General features: G+C 37.5%; 1 protein-coding gene across 2 annotated transcripts in view; it reads right to left on the bottom strand.

The window, feature by feature from the left end:
• Positions 1–14,518, bottom strand: part of XYLB (xylulokinase) — a 228,626-nt gene extending 214,108 nt beyond the window's left edge. For both annotated transcript variants that reach the window (XM_051983961.1, XM_051983972.1), the window contains exons 1-2: positions 13,641–14,518; positions 3,217–3,299 (exon numbers count right to left, since the gene is read on the bottom strand). In XM_051983961.1, coding sequence (XP_051839921.1) covers positions 3,217–3,299; positions 13,641–13,685 — 128 coding nt within the window. In that variant the 5' untranslated portion in view covers positions 13,686–14,518. The remainder of the gene's footprint in view (positions 1–3,216; positions 3,300–13,640) is intronic.
• Between the last annotated feature and the right edge of the window lie 236 nt (positions 14,519–14,754).

Below are 14,754 nucleotides of genomic sequence, written 5' to 3'. Positions count from 1 at the left end.
AGAAATGCAAGATGAATAATTTTAATTACATTAAATTAAAAAGATTTTACATAAAGTCAATGCAGCCAAGATTACAAGGAAGCAAAAAGCTGGGAAACAATTTTTATAGCCAGTGTTTCTGATAAAGGCCTCTATATATGACTGTATATGTATAACCTAAATCAAACTGACTGCCATCTTGGAGAAGTAAGAGAAGAAAGAAAAAAAAAAAAAAAAGAAATCAAAATCTTATAAAAATAAATGTCAAAAACTAATAAATAATTTTTATAAAAGGATATTAATTATATTGGACTAGATGGCCTTAAAGCAGGTCCCTTAGCTCTTAGATACTGTGATTCTGATTCTATTACTTTCAAATTAGTAAAATTTCAAATGAATCCAATGTATTAATGTGGGTATGAATTTCATTGTTTGCCCTTTGTTTTTGAAAAAGACCACATCATAGGTGATGTCATTACTTGGCTGTGAATTAGATTTAAATGAGGTAGAGTTGTGTAAAATCTTACTCTTTCAGTCATCGAAGTCCAGAAGCAGGACAAAATTCAAGACATGGTAAAGAATGACTTCAATTACAAAAGTGAAGCCATTTATCTTAGGTGGAAATCTCATCATTTTTCAAAATATAGTAAGCCGTGGTTTGTTGTTGATGAGTCATGTTTGTTTCTTTGTGAGTCCATCAACCATACTATCCATGGAGTTTTCTCAGCAAGGACATTGCAGTGGTTTGCCATTTCTTAAATGACTTGCCCAAGATCATACAGCTAATAAGTTTCTGAAACTGGATTTGAACTCAATGCTATCCCAGCGCTATATCCACTGAGCCATATAACATCCTTAGTTTTAGAAGAGGACCAATGACATCATGGGATGATGTCTTGACTTGTGTATAAATTGGATTTATTAGGCAGAATTGTATAAAGTCATCAATTTCTATTCCAGAGTCTTCAAAGTCCAGTAGCAGTACAAAAGTTAAGATGGCTGTCAATGGATGGCTCAGTATACAATAGATGACCTTGGTGACTTCAAGCTCTAATCTGCCTTCATAGCCATTAGGACAAATTGTTCTTATCCACCCATTCCACCAGGGAAAGTTCTGCCATGGTAAGTATTCATGCTTGGAGTATCTACCCCCCCTAATTCATCCATGGTGTTGAGACTTGTTGATTACCCTCAACCTGGTATAACCCATCTGCAAAGACAATTGTGCTGGAGTGTGACTGATACCTATGCTACAGCTTCTTGGAGTCACAGGTGAGAACTAGGTGACAGGTAGACACCAAAGGTGGATGTGAAGCTCTGAAAAGGGCTGGGCAAGCCCTCATACCAGAGGTTCTAATCCTCTCTGAACATCCATACATTATCTTCCATCCCTCTGATTAGAGGGTGGAGTTATAAATGCCTCCTTTTAAAAGAGTCATCAAATTCCCCATCCTCTTACACTCATTTTGAACATCTTTTCAGTCCCCCATTCATCTCTCCCTTGGAAGCCCTTCCCTCTGCTTTTCTGGCTTTCTTTTCTGTGTTATCTTCCCCCACTGGAAGGTGAACTACTTGAGGGAAAAGACTGGTCTTCATACTTACATTCCTAATACTTAGCATAATGCTTGGTGTTTAACAAATACTAACTAACTGGGATCAGGACCTCTTTATACTCTTAAACATTAATGATGAGTACTCACCCATAGATTTTGCATATGTGAGTTATATCTATAAATATTTATTATATTAATAATAATCATAGTAGAACATAGCATTTATATAGTGCCAAATGTTTGTCAAGATCTTATAAATATTATCTCATTTGATCCTCACAACAAGCCTCAGAAATAAATGCTACTATTATTCCACTTTTACAGAAAGCTGAGACAGATAACATTAAATGACTCACATGAGATCATACAACTGTCTGATAGAACCTGTGGGCCAATAGTAAATCATATAACCAGCTTCCCTCCTTTTCCAGAACCACATCTCTGATGATATTCTTTACACTACTTCTCCTGCATTAGTTACTCTGCTGCCTACTCAAACTAGCATGAACTTCTCCATTTCCTTTTAGGTAACCCTCAACTTTATTTAGAGACTGTGCAATCCATAACTTGCAGCCATTTAATAGGACTTTTGTTTCCACTCGGGGGCACTGAAAAACACTGCCCAACTTCTGCTTAACTGGATTGTTTTCTTTTCAGAGATGGAAGTAGGATAGTTATTGCAAAAATATAGTTGTGCCAAAATCCTTAAAATATTCCAAATAAAATCAAAGGCAGTGAGTTGAAAAGGGGCAATATATAAATATAATAAAAGTCCAATATAACCCACTTTACTGCTCTCATTCAGTTCTGGGTCCAGATTTTAACTGTTTGTAAACTATATATTGCTGGATTCCAGTGTTTGAATTCTCAGCAGGCATTCTCAGCAGAAGGCAAACAGAAATATGAGAGAGACTATATATAGTCATATATGGCAACAGAGCCCTAATCTGCTTGGCAAAGGAGAATCTTTGGCACGCAGGTCAATAGTAATAGAAATGAAATAAAGAAACTGGTTCTTATGTCAGTCTGTAGAGCTAGTCTTCATCTAGAAATACCCTTTGTGAGGAATGTAGAGAGCTCCTTCCAAAGAAAAGGTTCTCTATTTTCACCCAGATTTTTGTCTGGTCTGTTAATACTCTTCTGAGGTGTTAGGTGGGTCCACATTCAAGGGAGGGTTCTTTGTTTCTAGAAGTGTAGCTCTGGCCTTTCACTTTTTCTTTAATCTTTATGTAGAGCAACTCACCAGCTACACTAAATATATGATATGATATGAAATGATTATATGATAGATCTAAAGCTGGACAGAATCCCAAAGTCTCTCTAGCCCAGTCCCCTCATTTTACAGAGAAGAAAGCTGAAACTTAGGTTCGGTGTATCACTCAATTTCACACAGGTAGTAAATGACCGAGATGAGATTTGAAATCACATTTTCTGACTCCAGATCTTATACCAGGGGAAACTAATGTCAAGGGAGGTTAAAAGGATTTAGAGTTGAAGGTCCCTACCTTTCCTTCAACTCATTCTTTTCTTTTTTTCATCTTTAAATGACCTAAGTCCCCAAAATTGATCTTTCTTCACATCTTCAGGTAGGACATAACATAGCTGAGGCTAGCATGTTGGATGCAACATATCTTAGGGAATGGAGATCTTTGAAATTTATACCATATACCGTTTTTAAACATACCCAAATTCTGGAAGCTCTTTGTCAAAATTAATGCTCTCCTCATAGGTGACATTCAGTTTTTCATCAACAGCAATGACCTTCACCTGAAATAAAAATTTTTAAAAAGATTGGATCAGATCAAATAAGTATTAAAATAGTTATCTATGAGAGTCCTTGCTCCTTAAAAGCAGCCACCCTCACACAAGAGGCTTGTTACCTACTTCTCTCTCTAGAGTCTACACCAAGAAAAGAAAGAAAGAAAGAAAAGAGAGGAAGGGAGGGAGAGAGGAAGGGAGGAAGGGAGGGAAGGAGGAAGGAAGGAAGAAAGGAGACATAATAATTCAGTATATAACTCTATTTTAATGACTTTTTATTTTCAAAATACATCTATAGTTTTCAACACTCACCCTTGCAAAACCTTGTGTTGCAAATTTTTTCTCCCTCCCTTCCCCCTACCCTCTCCCCTAGACAACAAGTAATCCAATATATGTTAAACATTTGCAATTCTTATAAACATATTTCAATTATCATACTGCACAAGAAAAAATCAGATCAAAAAGGGAAAAAATGAGAAAGAAAACAAAAAGGAAGCAAACAGCAAAAAGAGTCACAATGCTATGTTGTGAACCACACTCATTTCCCACAGTGCTTTCTCTGAGTATAAATGGCTTTCTCCATCACAAGTCTATTGAAATTGACCTGAATCACCTCATTGTTGAACAGAGCCAAGTCCATCAGAATTGATCCTCACATAATCTTGTTACTGTGAACAGTGTTCTCTTGGTTCTATTCACTTTACTTGGCATCAGTTCATATTAGTCTCTCCATGTCTTTCTGAAACCATTCTGCTAATCGTTTCTTATAGAACAATAACGTTCCACAACATTCATATACCATAACTGATTCAACCATTCTCCAACTGATGGGCATCCACTCAGTTTCTAGTACCTTGCCACTACAAAAAAGGCTGCTAAACACATTTTTGCACATGTGGGTCTTTTTCCCTTTTTTATGATCTCTTTGGAATACAGGCCCAGTATAGACACTGCTGGATCAAGGGGTATGCACAGTTTGATAGCTCTTTAGACATAGTTATATATTACTCTACAAAATGGTTGGATCAGTTCACAACTCTACTAACAATGCATTTGTGTCTCAGTTTTCCCATATGCCCTCCAACATTTGTCATTGTCTTTTCCTGTCATCTTAGCCAATCTATTACTCTATTTATTTATGGATAAATTCTAAAAAACTATACTTATGCTTGGGAATTGAAGAAACACTGGGCAGAAAAATGTATTAAGCCAGAACAAAAATGGCTCTGAAGCTAATGTTTGGGTAAATCAAAGCAAGATCACAAGATAGAGCATCATAGATTTAGAGATGATAGGGAACTGTCAGGAAAGAGAAGGGGAAGAAGAGAAAACAAGGGTATGCCAGGACCTGATACTAAGATGTGGTGGCTACAAGAAGAAAGGGGTAAATATGCTGCATCAAGAGTGCTTGATAAACAAAACCAATTAGAAGAAAAGCAGAAAACTGGGGGGAAATTTATATATCCAAGGATTCTGATAAAGGCCTCATATCTAAAATAAATAGAGAATTCACTCAAATTTATAAGAATATAAGCCATTCTCCAACTGATAAATGATCAAAGGATATGAACAATTTTAGTCAAAAAAAATTAAACCATTAATAGTCATATTAAAAAATGCTCTAAATCTCTATTGATTACAGAAATGCAAATTAAGGCAATTCTGAGGTACCACTTCACATCTCTTAGATTGATTAAGATGACAGGAAAAGGTAATGATAAAATTTGGAAAGAATGTGGGAAAATTGGGACACAAATGCATCGTTAGTGGAGTTGTGAACTGATCCAAGCATTCTGGAGAATTATTTGGAACTATGGCCAAAGGGTTATCAAACTGTGCATACCCTTTGATCTATCAGTCTCACAACTGGATCTATATCCCTAAGAGATCATAAAAAAGAGAAAAAGATTCACATGTGCAAAAATGTTTGTAGCAGCCCTTTTTGTAGTGGCAAGGAACTGGAAACTGAGTGGAAACTCCAATTAGTTGGAGATTGGCTGAATAAGTTATGGTATATGAATGTTATGAAATATTATTGTTCTATAAGAAATGACAACAGGATGATTTCAGAAAGGCCTGGAGAGATTTAAATGAACTGATGCTAAGTGAAGTGAGTAGAACCAAAAGAGTATTGTACACAGCAACAAAAAAATTATATGATAATCAATTCTGATAGATATGGCTCCTTTCAAATGAAGTGATTCAGAGCAATTCCAATAGATTTGTGATTGAAAGAACCATCTGCATCCAAAGAGAGGACTATGAGGACTGAATATATAGAATTTTCACCCTTTTTGTTGGTGCTGCTGCTGTTCACTTTTGGTTTTTTGTTCTTATTTTTTCTCCTTTGCAATTTGATTTTTCTTGTGCAGCATGATAAATGTGGAAATGTGTTAGAAGGGAAAAATAAAGAGTGGTTGATAAGGAATGCCAGTGAGTTCAGCCACTCAGACATGATTCCTTCAGTGGGATTAAAAATAAAGAAGGCTTAGAAATCAGGCAAGAATCCAGAGAAAGAACTGTGGGGACTGAGTATGGATCACAACATAACATAGTATTTTCCCTTTTGTTGTTGTTGTTTGCTTGCATTTTGTTTTCTTTCTCATTTTTTCCCTTTTTGATCTGATTTTTCTTGTGCAGTATGACAATTGTGAAAATATGTATAGAAAAACTGTACATGTTTAATATATGTTAGTTACTTGCTATCTAGGAGAAGGGATAGGGGAAAGGGAGGAAGAAAAAAATTTGCAACACAAGTCTTTGCAAGGAAATTGAAAATTATCTATGCATATGTTTTGAAAATAAAATGCTTTAAGAAAAGAAAAATAAATAAACTGTCCTTGGCATAATACTCCCCCAAAAAAGAAAGGAGGCAAGAACATGGAAAATGCAAGAATTTGTTTGCATGAGTGTATATAATTTTTTCTCTTTTTTTTAAGTAGGGAAAATTGAAGGGAGAAAAAACAAATTTTTGTTAATTTGTTAATTTATCTTATTGAAAAATAAGTGAAAAAAAAAAAGAAGTGGCCAAGAAATTAGTCAAAGGGGGGAAAAAACCTGAAGACCACAGGGAAGGTCTCCAGGCTCTGTTCTGAGAAGAGGCAGCTGAAATGATCAGTAACCTAGAGCTCTGGACAGAATCATTCATAAGCCATTCACTAACACCTCTGCACATCTACCACAAATGTTTGTCACTATTCAGAAATCATCTACATCTCCCCATACATACCTTCTTCCCCAATGCTACATAAAAGTCCCATATATTTTGCATGTGCCACTGCATATAAACTACCAAAGTTTCTATATACTTCCTGGCCATCACTGATTGAAAACACCTCCATTTCTGAAATGTGTCTTTTCATGTTTTAGCATTACTTTCTTGTTCCGACATATAGCTCCAGGCAGTGCTTTATCCCACAGGGACCCTTTATACCATCTCTGCTGTTGATAATGCTAGGTAAGTGAGAATCGAGAAACTCTCCTTACATAAAGGAACAGCTTGATGTTTTAAAATCTCATCTCTTTTGGTTTAGCTAAAGAGTCCAGTCCCTTTCTGGTCCTTCCTGATATTGTCCTGAAAGAGCATGAAGAGAACTGGTGGGCTGGAGAGTGAATGGACAGTGCCAGAAGGATAGAGGAAAGATATGAAAATAGAGCATCTGAACAAGAAACCCCTCAAGATTCAACAATATTCCTAGGAGAAAAATACAAGCCTTTGTATTTTGGATGGTGGTATGATATGGTAGAAAACATTAAGATGTAGGAATATGTGTTGATGCTCTGATTCTAACTGAAATCACTTCTTTCTGTGCCTCAGTTTTTTTATTTGTGAAAAAGGTACTAACACCTGCAAGCATCATAGGATGGCTGCATAAAAAGTCTTGTTCTGCCACATAAATGGGTAAGCAAGAAGTTATCTCACAAATCGGCAAACAATGTTGAAAAAAACTCAAGCTAAATCTAGTTCCAGGCATAGAATCAAAGGTCATTAATTGAAAGATATGAAAAACAGTCAGATTCAAAGGGCAGATTCAAACTCAGCAAATGAGTTCAAGATCCTTTGTTTAACATCGTGCTATCCTCAGCAACCCTAGTTCTGGGTTCCCCATGAACTTTCCCTCCTAACCTGCAGCTAGACTGAACAGCCAAACAGACATAGGTACAGTGATGGAGCTGGAGTCAGAAAGATCCAAGTTTAAATACTACCTCAAATGCTTTGTTAACAATGTGACCCTCAAAACAATAAACTGGGAAAACATTTTTACAATCAAAGGTCCTGATAAAGGCCTCATTTCCAAAATATATAGAGAATTGGCTCTAATCTATATGAAATCAAACCATTCTCCAATTGATAAATGGTCAAAGGTTATGAACAGACAATTCTCAGATGAAGAAATTGAAACTATTTATAGACATATGAAAATATGCTCCAAATCATTATTAATCAGAGAAATGAAAATTAAGACAACTCTGAGATACCACTACACACCTGTCAGATTGGCTAGAATGACAGGGAAAGATAATGGGGAATGTTGGAGGGGATGTGGGAAAACAGGGACACTGATACATTGTTGGTGGAATTGTGAACACATCCAGCCATTCTGGAGAGCAATTTGGAACTATGCTCAAAAACTTATCAAACTGTGCATACCCTTTGATCCAGCAGTGTTTCTACTGGGCTTATACCTCAAAGAGATACTAAAGAAAGGAAAGGGACCTGTATGTGCCAAAATGTTTGTGGCAGCCCTGTTTGTAGTGGCTAGAAGCTGGAAAATGAAAAGATGTCCATCCATTGGAGAATGGTTGAGTAAATTGTGGTGTATGAATGTTATGGAATATTATTGTTCTGTAAGGAATGACCAGCAGGATGAATACAGAGAGGACTGGCGAGACTTACATGAACTGATGCTGAGTGAAATGAGCAGAACCAGGAGATCATTATATACCTCAACAACGATACTGTTTGAGGATGTATTCTGATGGAAGTGGATCTCTTCGATAAAGAGAGCCTTAATTGATCAAAGATGGACAGAAGCAGCTACACCCAGAGAAAGAACACTGGGAAATGAATATAAACTGCTTGGATTTTTGTTTTTCTTCCCGGGTTATTTCTACCTTCTGAATTCAATTCTCCCTGTACAACAAGAAAACTTTCCGGTTCTGCACAAATATATTGTATCCAGGATATACTGTAACCTATTCAACATGTAAAGGACTGCTTGCCATCTGGGGGAAGCGGTGGAGGGAGGGAGGGGAAAAATCGGAACAGAAATGAATGCAAGGGATAATGCTGTAAAAAATTACCCTGGCATGCGTTCTATCAATAAAAAGATATTAAAATTTAAAAAAAAAAACAAAAACAAAAACAATGTGACCCTCAGTTTTCTCATCTTTAAATGGAAATAACAATAGCTCCTATTTCATAGGGCTGTGGGGAAGATCAAATGAGATAATATATAAACAGCATTTTGCAAATGTTAAAGACCTATATAAATGCTACCTATTATTATTATTATGAAAAGTCTGAAAATTTTAAAGTGTTGTTATTTTAAGTATACATTGATTGTATCATGATGGCATAAGCCAAGAAAAGTTGGTGCTTTTAGAAATTAATAAGACACAGTTGGGTTGACTACATTTATTTTTTGAATGCAACTAATGCTGCTAAAGTAAGCTTGAAAATGATTTTTTGGCCTTCATGCTCAAGTAAACTAAATATGGGCTACATGCGTGCTATTCATTTCTTTAACTGGTGCACCTAAGGCAGGCCTACCCCATTCTCATGAGCAAAAACTCTATATTCCCATGTTCAGGACACAGTGCTAGGCAGGACAAGAGACAAAGATATGGCCCTTGTCCTCATGGACAAGGCTAAATGAAAATGAATGGAACACATTTTGAAGTAATAGGTCAAATTTTAAGCTAATATATGTCAGAAATGGGACTTGAGGACAGCTCTCAGCAGTATGTTATGCTGCCTTTTGAAGAGTCATATACAAGAAGGAACACTGAATTTTTAGAAATCTGGAGCAAGAAGAGATCTTAAAATGTTATCTAACTTTAGAGATGAGAAACTGAGGCCCGCAGAGATGAAATAACTACCAACGGTCATTTGGCAGAACTGGGATTTAAATCCATGTCTCCTGATTCCAAAGCCAGAGTTCTTTGTGCTATGCTATCCTGATTTCTGCCAGTGAATCTCAGTCAGAAGCTAGATAGCTTACAAGGAATATTTACTAAGTCATAGGGAACAATGGAATCTAGATGGCACCATGGTGCACAGAATGCTGGGCCAGGAATCCGGAAGACTCATCTTCCTGAGTTCAAATCCAGCCTCGGACATTTACAAGCTGTGTGACCTCTGAGCATTTAGTTTCCTCATCTGTAAAATAAACTGGAGAAGGAAATGATAAAGGATCCTCACCAAGAAAATCCCAAATGGTGTCTCAAAGAGTCAGACCTGACTGAAAAATGACTGATTTCCTTTGGCAGAAGGTGGTTGGGATTCTCCTTATTGCTGAAATCACAGCTCTTTTAGAAAATAATAATAATATTAGCATAAATAATAGCATAAAAAGTAGTCTTGACTAGGATAACAGAGTATTCTCCTCCCAACAATCTAATAGTTTCCTCTAAATTCAGATGTTTGTAAATGGAAATATTAATTTCAGATCCATTTACTTTAATACTTTGATGAATCTGTAAGTATTCTCTTCAACAATACCAATTAAAATCCATTCACACCTCAATCAATGCAGTTTTTGTGCTCATATAGTAATTTTTCTGTTCATGTAGATAAGGAAAGACAAATATTCTAATTCTTAATTGAGTAATAAGTTTTAGATTGAAGAGGCAGCGGGTGACCTCAGGAATCCAAAACATTAATTTAGTCTTAGGGAGATCTTTGTCCTAACAATGTCACACCTTGCTGATAACAAGAATGTAAATAATTCAAGAAAATTGGACAGCAGCACTTTCTTTGAAGTTCCTTTCCATTGCTAATACTCTGCATCTAGGTTTTGCTTTTTATCAGCTCTAAATTATCTTAAGTGAGAAATATTTTGTTCCTTTTGCATATAAACAAAAAACCTCTGCGTGAAACATTCTTTGGGAGAAAATTCTAAGCCTAAATTCCAGTTGCCACTCTCCTGTAATTACTGTAATAAAGATTCACTTGTCTCCAAGCATAATTCACTTTTATTATTGAAATACTTTTTTTCTTAATAACGTTAATCATTTTAATTATTACCTACATTATACCTACATTATTACCTACATTAATGTATAACCTACATTAACTTGCTTACCATCTCAAGGAGGGGAGAAGGAAAGAAGGAAAGGAAAATCTGGAACTCAAAATTTTTAAAGCAATGTTAAAAAATGATTTTTACATATAATTGGAGGGGAAAATATTAATTATTATTCCTGCTTTGTAACAAACTCAGTGAAAAAGTGAATAGAGAGCCACACTTGGAGTTAGGAAAAATCTAAGTTCAAATCTTGCTTCCAATATTGTCATTTGATGATGGTGCTCTAGTCCAGTGGTTCTTTAAGTATGGTTCAGGAACCCACCAAAGGTCCAAGATACCCTTTCAGGGAATCTTTAAGGACAAATTATTTTCTTAATAATACTGAGACTTAATTTCTAATACAATAAAATCCATAAAGAAAATCCACATAAAAACCTCCTTGAAGAAGTTATCAATAATTTTTAAGAGCATTAAAGATCCTATGACCCAAAAGTTTGAGCACTAGTCAACAATACTTAGATTAAATAATGGAAAAGATGTTTATTTATATTGGGATAAGGGAGAAAGGAATTTCTATACTGGGAATTTCCTGTAGTCTATAACATACAGGTCCTGACCACAATTCAACTCAACAAGTGCTTATTAAGTGCCAATTTTGTCCCAGAAACCACGCAGATGCTAGGAATAAAAGGACAAAAATGAAAACAAGAACTGCCTTTGAGGAGTTTATGTTCTATTGGGTCACAGCAAGAGATATACAGATTAGCAGGTATATTTATATGTGTGTGTGTGTGCCCATACATATATATACACACATATATGTATACATCATATGCATATATAAATATGCTATAATATATGTATGCAGTGATACATACATAGTAATTGTGGGGAATATATGGGGAAAATCAAATGCTACTTCTCAGACTACCTATACCACACCTCTTTCTATTTTCTTCTTACCTTGAATTTTGATTCTTCATTGATAGTTGGAAAAATCATTATTTATCAAATTAACTGACATTACTAAGAATGGTTGTTGTTATTGTTTGTACTTCATTCTCCAAGATTACCATGATATTAGGGAGGTGATGCTGTAACATGCAAGTGAATTAGATTGGAGAGAGGGAGGGCCATGCAAAGTCACCAGCCTTTTCTCCTCTAGAACCACCTGGGTCCGGTGGTCAGATATAATTGAAGATGACTGGAGATGACCTTGGATGCAGTTGGAAACCTTGGCCTTTTGGCAGTAGATTCTAAAACCAAACTGCAGCCTTTTCAGATTAATTGGCAGTTTCCCAAGGGGGTACTACCTGAGAAGTTTGGAACTCTGTGAATTAGCCAGAGGCAAGAATAACATAGCAGTGGCTCACACATTCTAATCCTCTGTAGATTTAAAGAAATCTGAGTTATAAAACTTGTTAAACCAGAACAACAGTACTTCTCAGTGGGATGAAAGACTGAATTTGAGGAAAACAAAATACAGTTACCGGGCACAGGATTGAAAATTGAAAGGGAACTCAAAGCTCATCTAGTTCAACCTTCTCATTTTTGAATGTCATAAGAACATACATCTAGACTAAAAGGTATATCATAAACTATTTAGTCCAGATTTCCTCATTTTACAGATGGAGAAATTGGGGCCTGATATGAAGGGGAAAAAAGACTCAGTACTCTACATTTTGGCCCAAGTCTGTCAAAGACAAATGTATTCATTATCTTCTAAGCATGAGGTCTGCTTAGAGCAGGGATCTGCATCCAACAGGTGTATGGATTTTAAAATTACATTTTTATAGTGAATTATTCACTATAACACTTCCTTTGTCATCTTATTTATTTTATTTTATGCACCTAAAAATATTATTTTGAAAAAGGATCCATAGGCTTCACCAGAAACCAAAGGGGGCCACCACTTTAAAAAGATTAAGAACCCCTGGCTAGAAAGAGAAGTAGAGACAGTTTTGAACCATTTTGGAATTCTCTTGGGGGCCCAAACCATGTTTACTTATATTTTTATAGCAACACTGAAATAAAAAGATAAAATTCTATAGCAAAGTAAAACAAAGGTACTTAATTTGAGTTTGGTTGGTTTTTTTGGTTTGTTTGTTTGTTTGTTTGTTTTTGGTTTTGTTTTTTAATTTACCAAACAAAATTATAGCGATGTTTTTATCAGGAAATAATCTTTTCACTAAATAGTAAACTACAGAAATATTAATAATGGGAGGGGTATCCTAGGAAATATCTTTCTGGAAAACCAAGATCTAGTTCTGGTTTAACAAAGGGTCACCTCTTTGAAATTCACTTCAAGTCCCACGTAATTGAAGTTTTTAATGTAACCCCCAGCTGCTGGTGTGCTCACTGACCCTCCCCGCCCCTTACATTGTATTTATTTCATACACACATTTGTTCATGTTTTCTCCCCAGATATTATGCTAACTTGTTGAGGCCAGAGGCTGGTTCATTTTTGCCTTTGTTAATTCCCGTAAATAATACTCCTCTGGCACATAGTTGGTACTTAATGCATATTTGCTGACTGAATGAATGCCAAACAACAACAAAGGCTTCCCGTTATGATGATAATGTAGCTGTGCCCTTTGTACCCCGAGTCCAGGCCCTCTAGTCAGGTCTGCCAGGGAAATCAGGAATGAAAGTAAGCACAGAAGATAGAAGGGAAAGATGCAAATGCACAGGTGGGAAGCCAAGGCCATAGGAGGGCTGTGGGGTTCAGTTTCCCCGATTTTCATGCTTAGGTCTCGAACCCTGTCACTCCAGCTACTTTGGATAGTATACTGCAGCCAGAATTGGGGAGGGAGAAGCCAAAATGATTGTACTAGGGCCAGATTACATTAGTGGGAAACGATTCTGGGTGGGAAGAGCAAGAAAACCTACTCCAACTAGGAGGGTTCTGGAGTAGAGGGAGATTCCGGGGACAAGGAATCAGAACTGGGGAAGACAGGGAGCACCTGGAAGAGGGTCATGGTGGAGGGAAATGTGCGTGCCCGGAAACTAAAAGAAGGAAAAAGAGAAAGAAACGTGACCCTGAGTTTGTGAGGAGAGGCTACGGTCGCTGGCCGCCAACGGGGCGCCTCCGGGCGGGTACCTGCTGGGTGCTGAAGTCCCATCCTAGGTAGGCACCCTCTGCCATGGCAATGGAGGCGGGGAGCACGACGCGCTGCGAGCTGGCGGGCGTCCTTGATGTGGCTGACGCCACCTTTGAATGTGAGCGTGTGAATGTGGGTGTCAGTGTACGCGCGCGCTCACGTTGTGTGTCACTGCGTGCGTGCGGGTGTGCTTCTGTGTGTGTGTCTGTGTGTGTGTGTCCCAAGTCCAGGCGTATGACAGCGGATGAGCCTCTCCACTGGAGGGTACGAACCAGACCTACACGTAGATCTAAAGCAGAGTGTCCTTGGTCCCTGTGCTTGCCTCCGGGAGGGCCCAGCCAAGCCCGGCCCCTCTCTACCCTATCCTGTCCGGTGCTGTCTTCTTCCTCCCTGCTGCTGCCAATCGAGCGCTCAGACCCGCCCCTTGGCCCGTCTCGGGGGTAAGAGCTTGTGCTGCGATGTTGACAATTCACTCATCACCAGCTTTGGGGATCGGGGGAGAATATTCGGCCACACCCACTAGCAAAAGGAAATGCTGTGTGAATTCTCCAAAGTGTTTCTTCTCTACCGTGGTCCACTCAGTCCTTTTTCTTTTTTTCCTCCACTTCCGCGTTTCTTTTTTTTAGGACCCTGTACCATTTTGTTGACCACTCCATAAACCTGCTTTCCTGGAAAGAATCCAAGAATCCAGTTGTAAATTTCATTAACTTTCCTCTCTTTAGATCTTTGCATTTGTCTTTGTGAATTGAGGAATTTGGAGCTCTGAGGTTGCACTGAATTTGCAGTGATGGGCAGCCACCCTATTCTTCCTTCAGGAGCTAGTTCAAATGGTAGCATTGGCCTGGGGCCTTTCCAGGTACACACACACACACACACACACACACACACACACACACACAAACACTACTAGTTTCTTCTCTCTGAGAACGCCAAATTCCTCCACATATATTTTATTCATCCCTAGTTGTTTGCTTTCCCCCTTCCCATTCAGAGGAGGGCCTGTTTTTGCTTTTCTTTGTGTTCTCAGAACTTAGCATAGTTACCTGGAACGGAGTAATGATCACTAATCGTTTGTTCATATGCTGACATTTTGCCCACTATATTGCCATTGAG

The sequence above is a fragment of the Antechinus flavipes genome, chromosome 1 (assembly GCF_016432865.1).
Source record: "Antechinus flavipes isolate AdamAnt ecotype Samford, QLD, Australia chromosome 1, AdamAnt_v2, whole genome shotgun sequence".
Lineage (NCBI taxonomy): Eukaryota > Metazoa > Chordata > Mammalia > Dasyuromorphia > Dasyuridae > Antechinus > Antechinus flavipes.
This window is presented reverse-complemented; position numbering and strand designations above follow the sequence as displayed.